The sequence below is a fragment of the Carlito syrichta genome, unplaced genomic scaffold (genome assembly GCF_000164805.1).
Source record: "Carlito syrichta isolate Samal-C Ts95f unplaced genomic scaffold, Tarsius_syrichta-2.0.1 Scaffold304654, whole genome shotgun sequence".
In the NCBI taxonomy this organism is placed as follows: Eukaryota; Metazoa; Chordata; class Mammalia; order Primates; family Tarsiidae; genus Carlito; species Carlito syrichta.
Genome location: NW_007248750.1, coordinates 357,796 through 366,260, shown reverse-complemented (window position 1 = coordinate 366,260; position 8,465 = coordinate 357,796). Strand labels below are relative to the sequence as shown.

Below are 8,465 nucleotides of genomic sequence, written 5' to 3'. Positions count from 1 at the left end.
TCGACCTGCTGGGCTCCAGCGATCCTTCCGCCTCAGCCTTCTAAGTAGCCAGAATTATAGCCATGGGCTACCACGCCCGGCTGATTTTTTGATTTATTGTAGAGATGAGGTCTCGCTGCCCAGGCGGGTCTCGAACCCGCGGGCTCAGGCAATCCACTCACCTCAGCCTCCCAAAGGCGCGGGATTACAGGCTGAGCCACCGAGCCCGGCTTGACATAATCTTATATATACAAAACTCTAAATAATCCACAAAAAGAATTGTTAGAGCTAATAAATGCATTTAATTTAGCAATGTTCAGAACATAAAATCAACACACAAAAATCAGTTGTATTTAGCTGAGGGCAGTGACACATGCCTGTAGTCCGAGTTACTCAGAAGGCTGAAGTGGGAGGAGTGCTTGAGCCCAGGAGTTCAAGGATGCCAGTGTGAGCAACATAATGAGATCCTGTCTCTTAAAGAAAAATCACTTGCATTTTTATACACTTGCAATGAACAATCGAAAAAGTAAATTTAAAAAACAATTCCATTTACAACAGCATCAAAAAGAATAAATGCTTAGGAATAAATTTAACCAAGGAGGCAAAAGCAGTATATACTGAAAGCTATAGAACACTACTAAAAAAAATTAAAGGTGATCTAAATAAATGGAATGACATTCTATGTTCATGGATTGATATTACTGCCCAAATCAATCTACTGATTCCCCATAAAACCAATCCAAAGTACCTGGTGTTTTTATAGAAATAGAAAAATCTGGGGACCCCAACAAAGATGGCTGACTAGAGGCATTTTGTACTGGCCTCCTCCAAGAAGAACCAAAATAGAAAGTAAATAATCACACTTCAGATAGATTATCTGAGAGAGAACACTGGAATTCAATAGAAAAGTAACAGGAGATACCCTAAAGCAAGGAAAGAGAAGGAATCAACGCAGCCTGCTTGGCCAGGATTGATTGAAAGCTGAGAGACTCTCCAATTGAAAGCTGAGAAACTTCTCCAAGGGAAAGGGTAAGAGACCTGCAGTGATCCATATTCCACCATAAAAGGAGTCCTGCATTCCTATCCACTGGGAGAGGTGCTCAACCCTTATATACCCTGAAACTAATGTAGGTAGTTGCTACATACTATTTCAGGGAGGGAGCTCATGCTGGGTCCTACATGATCTTTGATACCTAAGAAGCTACAGAAAGGTGTCCCTTAGAGTCCTGCCCCCAGTAGACTGCACACTGTCCTGGAGCCCACTGGTGCTGGGGCTGATGTGCAAGAGATGCATCGGCTGTTTTCCCCAGGACTGAGGCACAAGTGATCACAGACTACTGCAGCTAGCCTGAGGTGGTGCCAAGGCATGTGCTCCTGCTTTTGGTGTTCCAGTGTGACCAGAGTGCTCGCTACTGCAGCAGAGGCTAAGGGCAAGTGGCATACACATTCTCCACTGGACAGCAGCCCCGCCCTCCTCAGTGGCAGGGTAGTGGTGCAGCCACTGCCACTCCCACCTGTGCATTTCTGCAGGTAGCCTGGCCTACCATGGCTGGTGACTGCACATGTCATTAGAGGACCCGTCTGGCTTTGCCCCAAACCCTAGACCAGAGCAGTCCATGGGGGTACCTGAACACTCCTCCTGGGGGCTTAAGGTTGGCCACTACTTCCTGAGTTGGCCCCTACCTGCCTCTATATGTGATTTGTAGACCTATAAACTGGCCCACCAAGCCCATCACAGTCACCACCAACACAAGTACACATCACTCAGGAACCAGAAGGTAGTCTCACCACCTACTGTTTCCCACATCATGCCAGATTCCAAAGATCCTGAAGACCTGTCCACTGCTGCCACTACTGGCATTTGAATAAGTTCCCTGGGGTCTAAGAAGTAGTCTACCTTGACCCACTAACATTTGTGCCAGTGTACATCATCTTGGGCCCAAGGACAGGCACATTTAGCCCACTGCTGCCACCACTGGGGCCCAAAGACTGGCCTACCTGGCATCTGTCTCAAGCAAAACTTTACCACAGTCCTCCACTAATAACCACCCTAAGCCACTGAAGATATCACAGATCCACTGATACTATGTATAGCTGAAGATATCATACAGACGCTACACTACTACATGTGCCCAGAATCAAGGAAAAAGTGCCCTACCCAAGTACATCTTCAGGAAAAAGTCCTCCTCATGAAAGCAAATTCAAAAACTTGGAAGAAGAAACTGTTACACCAGATGTGCAGATATCAATGTAACTACACAGGAAACATGGCAAAGCAAGGAAATATAACCAAGGAACACAATAATTCTCTAGAAACAGATCCCAATCAAAAATAAATTCAGAAAATCCTATAAAAGGAAATCAAATTATTGACTCTAAAGAAGCTCAGAAAAATATGAGAGTCCTGAAAAACAATACAAAGAAATCAAAGTATTAATGAAAAATGTACCAGATAGATAGATATCATTAAGAAAGAACCAGGCCAGGCATAGTGACTCAAGTCTGTAATCCCAGCACTTTGAGAGACCGATGCAAGGGGATTTCCTGAGCCTATGGGTTCGAGAACAGCCTGGGCAACTTGGTGGGACCTCACCTCTACAATAAATTAAAAAAATTAACCGGGTGTGGTAGCATGTGCCTGTACTTCTGGCTACTTGGAAGGCTGAGGTGGAAGGATCACCAGAGTCCAGCAGGTCAATGTTGAGGTGGCCGTGAGCATGCCACTGCACTCCAGTCTGGGTGACAAGAGTGAGATTCCAACTCAAAAAAAATCCAAATGGAAATTCTGGAACTGAAGTATTCATTGAACAAAATGCAAGTTTATGTGACAGCTTCAGTAATAGATTAGATCATGCAGAAGAAAAAATCTGAGAGCTTGAAGGCAGGTCATTTGAAATAGCCCAATCAGACAGAAATAAAAAAGAATACAAAGAATGAGCTAAGCTTTCCTGACATATGGGGCATGATATGCAACCATATATTTGAATTATTAGGATCCCAGAGGGGAAAAGAGTATAAAAAAGGTTAAAAAACTTATTTCATGAAATAACAGATGAAAATTTCCCAAGTCTAGCAAAAGATTTAGACATCCAGATACATCTATGTTCTGAAATACCCAAGAGGGTGCAATACAAAAATCTCTTCTCTACAGTACATTGTAATTAAACTGTCTAAAAGACAAAAAGAAAGTCCTAAAAGCAGTAAGAGAAAAGTGTCTGTAAGAGGATGTCCCATCAGATTAACAGCAGATTTTCAGCAGAAATGTTACAGGCCAGGAGGGAATGGGATGATATATTCAAAGTGCAAAGACATATTCAAGGAAAAAAAAAGCCAGCCAAGGATACTATACCTAGCAAAATTATCCTTCATAAATGAAGGAGAAATAAAGTATTTCCCAGACAAGAAGGAATTCATCGCCACTAGACCACCCCAACAAGAAATGCTCGAGGGAGTCCTAAATCTGGAAGTGAAAGGATGGCATTTACTATCATGAAAACATACCAAAGTATAAACCTCACTGGTAAACCAGACACACAGATGAGGAAGAGAAAGAACTCATGGTACCACTAAAGAAAAATCACCAAACCACAATGACAATAAGAGAAAAAAAAGGAACAAAGAAAAAATATATATGTATATACTTTTATATATATATATCTTTATATTTAATATATATGGTGTGTGTGTGTGTGTGTGTGTGTGTGTGTGTGTGTGTGTGTGTGTATAAAACAGTAGACAAGAATATAACAGGTTCAAAAACCTCATATCAATAATAACCTCAAATATAAATAAATGTTCAACTTGAAAGATGTAAACTAGCTGAATGGATTAAAAGCATGATCAGGGACCAAAGTGAGATCACTTGAAGCTAGCAGTTTGAGACCAGCCTGAGCAACGTAGCAAGATCCTGTCTCTTAAAAAAAAAAATTGCCAGACATGGTGACACATGCTTGTAGTTTTAGTTTTTCAGCATGCTGAGGTGGATCACTTGAGCCCAGGAGTTCAAAGTTACAGTGAGCCATGACTGCAGTACTGCACTCCAGCCTGGGTGACAGAGCAAGACTCTGTCTCTACTCCCCACCTCGCCCCACAAACAAAATCCAGCTATATGCTTCCTATAAGAAATGTACTTTACCTGTACAGATACAGGTAGACTGAAAATAAAGGGATGGACAAAGATATTCGATGTAAACAGAAACCAAAAACAAGCAGACATAGCTATACTTGTATCAGATAAAACAAGCTTTAGGTCAATAGCAGTAAAAAATAAAAGACAAAGGTCATTATATACTGATAAAGGAATCAATCCAGGAAGAGAACACAACAGTTCTAAATATATATATGTACCCAACACTGCAGAACTGAGATTCATCAAGCAAAGATTACTAGATCTAATAATAGTGGGGGACCTTAACATCCCGCTTTCAGCACTAGACATCATCTAGACAGAAAATCGACAAATATTGGATTTCCACTGGACTTTAGACCAAATAGATTTTAAAAACATTTATAGCCAGGTGCAGTGGCTCACGCCCATAATGCCAGCACTTTGGGAGGCCAAGGTGAGAGGACTGTCTGAGCTCATGGGTTTGAGACCAGCCCGGGCAATTTGGCGAGACCTCATCTCTACAATAAATCAAAAAATTAGCTGGGCATGGTGGTGAATGCCTGTAGTTCCAGATACTTGGAAGGCTGAGGCAGAAGGATTGCCTGAAGCCAGCAGGTTAAGGCTGCGGTGGCCATGAGCATGTCACTGCATTCCAGCCTGGGCAACAGAATGAGACTCCAACTAAAAAAAAAAAAAAAAAAATCTATCTATCTATCTATCTATTTATCTCTATCTATCTATCTATCTATCTATCTATATATATATATATAGAGAGAGAGAGAGAGAGAGAGAGAGAGAACATTTTATTCAACAGTTGCAGAATATGCATTCTTCCCATCAGCACCTAAAATACTGATGAAAGAAATTAAAGAGGACACAAAGAAATGGAAAGACATCCCATGCTCATGGATCAGAAGAATTAAGATGGTTAAAATGGCCATACTGCCCAAAGCAATTTAGAGTCAATGCGATCCCTATCAAAATATCAATATAATTTTTTTACGAAAATAGAAAAAAGTTCATATGGAACCAAAGAAGAGCTAGAATAGCCAAAGCAATACTAAGCAAAAAGAACAAAGCTGGAGGCATCACACTAACCTGATTTCAAAATATATTACAAGGCTATAATAACCAAAACAGCATGGTATCAGTATAAAAATAGACAGACTAATGGAACTAATAGAGAACCCAGAAAGAAAGCCACATATTTACAGCCAACTTATTTTCAACAAAGGTGCTCAGAATGTATGCTGGGGAAAAGGACACTCTCTTCAATAAATGGTACTGGAAAAATTGGATATCCACATGCAGAAGAATGAAACGGGACCCCTATCTATCTTCATGTATAAAAATCAACTCAAGATAAAGACTTAAATTTAAGACCCCAAACTGTAAAACTATGCAAAGAAAACATTGGGCAGACACTTTAGGACATTGGTCAAAGCAAATATTTTATGGCTAGAACCTCAAAAGCACAGACAAAAACAAAAATAGACAAATGGGACTATATTAAAAACTAAAATCTTCTGCATATCAAAGGAAACTGTCAACAGAGTGAGGAGACAATCTGTTGGATGGGAAAAAATATTTTGCAAACTATTCATTTGACAAGTGAATGATACTTAGAATATTTAAGGAAATAAAAAACTCAATAATTATAAAATTCCCATTAGAAAGTGGGCAAAGGGTATTAATAGACAATGTACAAAAGAAGATATACAAAGAGCCAACCAGTATATAAAACTAATAACCAACATCACTAATCATCAGGGAAATGCGAATCAAACCACAATGAGATATCCTTTTACCCCAGTTAGAATGGCTACTATTAAAAAGACAAAAAATAAGATGCTGGTGAAGAGGTGGAGAAAAGGAAACTATCATACACTATTGGTGGGAATGCAAATGAGTACAACCATTGTGGAAAACAGTATGGAGATTTCTAAAAACAATCCAGCAATCCCTTTGATGTCCTTTTATACATCAAAGGACACGATCAAGAGAGTGAAAAGACAACTCACAGAATAAGGGAAAATACCTGAAAAACATACATTTGATAAGGGATTTATATGCAGAATATATACAGAACTCCTTCAACTCAACAACAAAACCAATTTGAAAATGGGCAAATGATTTAACTGAACATTCCCACAAATAAAATATATAAATGGACAATAAATATGTGAAAAGATGATCAGTGTCAGTCGTTATTAGGGAAATGCAAATGAAAACCACAGGGAGCTATCACTTCACATTTACAATGGCTATTACATGCATGCACACTGTGTAGTGGGGGAGGCAATAATACATTGGGAAGATGTGGAGAAATCGAATCCCTTGTGCATTACTGGTGAGAACATAAAATGGTACAGCCACCTTGGAAAACAATTTGATGGTTCTTCAAGAAGTTGAATATAGGATTACCATAGAATCCAGAATTTTGCTCCTAGGTATATACCCAAAAGACTGAAGATAGGAACTAAAAAAACTACTTGTACACCAGTGTTCATAGTGGCATTATTTAAAGTAATCAAAAGCTAGAAATAAGCTAAGTTCTTATCAGCAGATGAACAGATAAACAAAATGGGATATTATTCAGCCATAAAAAGGAAAGAAGTTCTGATATATTCTGCAACATGGACCTGGAAAACATGCTACATGCAATGAGGCAGACACAAAAAGACACACATTGTGAGATTCAACTTATGTATGGTACCTAGAATAGGCAAATTCATAGAGATAGAAGGTAGAAGAGAGGTTACTGGGGTGGGTGGGGGAATGGGGAGTTACTTCTTAATGGATATAGAATTTGTTTACGATGATAAAAACATCTGTAAATGGGTTGATGGTTTCATAACACCATGAATATATCTAATGCCACTGCACTGTATGCTTAAAATGGTAAATTATACATTATGTGTATTTTACCGTGGTTTTGTTTAAAGGCCAGTGTGGCCAGGCTCGGTGACTCAGCCTGTAATCCCGCGCCTTGGGAGGCTGAGGTGAGTGGATTGCCTGAGCCCGTGGGTTCAAGACCCACCTGGGCAACTTGGCGAGACCTCATCTCTACAGTTAATCAAAAATCAGCCGGGCGTCGTAGTATGCGCCTGTAATTCCGGCTACTTGGAAGGCTGAGTGGGAAGGATCGCCAGAGCCCAGCAGTCGAGGCTGCAGTGGGCGGGAGCGGCCACTGCACTACAGTCTGGGTGACAGAGTGAGACTCCGACTCAAAAAAAAAAAAAGGGCCAGTGTGGAGATGTGATGAATTGGTTTGAATCATAAGCAGTGGCTCCCCTCCGCTACTAAGTCCAACACACAATGAAGTGTTGGTGCCCCTGGTGGGAAAGAGCAGTACTGGCAGGGGGTGGCCATGCCATTGTGGCATCATCATTTTCTATCTGAGACAGATAACCATGGGTACAGAAGAGCTTGTCTGACTACATTCACCTGGTTGCTCACGGCTTTCTCAGCCAGCAGCAACATGCCACCTGTGTGCATCATGAATGATGGACGTCTCTGATCAGCCTCACTGACTTTCACATTAAGGCTGCAATTTATAATGAACACATCAGTAGAATACATAACAGAACTAGACCCATCTGCAGTTGTATTAGAACAGTGTGTTCTGGAGAGCCAGGAGGGAGAGGGCAAGATGAGGTGTTTTAGGAAAGGATTCTGGAGGTGGTGAAAGCGGCTTGGGGTGTAGGCTCAGGCAAGGGTTAGTGGGCCTGGAGAGGCCAAGCTGCTGCTGCAGCTGCTAGGCCTGGGGCGTGGGAGGGTCCCTCAGAGAGTCTGACAGCCTTGCCAGGTTGAGCCAGCATCCTGTCCTAAACCCACATTCCCTCAGGCTGGAGAGTGGGGGAGTGGCTGGCAGGAAGGCATCGCTCATAGAATTAAGAGGTCCTCAAAGCCAGCAATGCCACCCTGATGTCACGAGGACCAGGCTGCACTGGGGGCTAATGCAAGTGGCAGCTGCTGTGGAGTGACAGGCATGTGTTTTCTCCTCAGAAACAGACTGAATTTGATCCGATTACTGTGAAGGACTGGCCAGTCTGGGATGCCGCCTGCCACGTGGAAGGGCCAAACCCAACTCTGTGCTGCCACATGCCGTTCCCATGCCTGGCTGCTGGGTACCCCAGAGAGCTTCCTGAGGCCTCGCAGACAGCCCAGAGCACACCACCACCGCCCTTGGCCTGCCCACCACCAAGCAAGCAGCAAGAACAGGATTCTTGTCGGTTCTTCCTCTCACAACGTAGGACCCTTGCCTTCCAGTGGATATAACAGTTCCGATTTCATATTCATAGATACCAAGTCAAGTTTTTAACATATACATCCGCCTATATACGTTAAATAAAACATCAGATTATAAACATTTTCA

The 8,465-nt window shown here is 41.7% G+C and overlaps 1 protein-coding gene across 1 annotated transcript in view; it reads left to right on the top strand.

Moving 5' to 3' along the window:
• ZHX3 (zinc fingers and homeoboxes 3) overlaps nt 1-8,465 on the top strand; it is a 116,960-nt gene extending 108,495 nt beyond the window's left edge. The window contains exon 4 of the mRNA XM_008060579.2: nt 8,096-8,465. Coding sequence (XP_008058770.1) covers nt 8,096-8,106 — 11 coding nt within the window. The 3' untranslated portion in view covers nt 8,107-8,465. The remainder of the gene's footprint in view (nt 1-8,095) is intronic.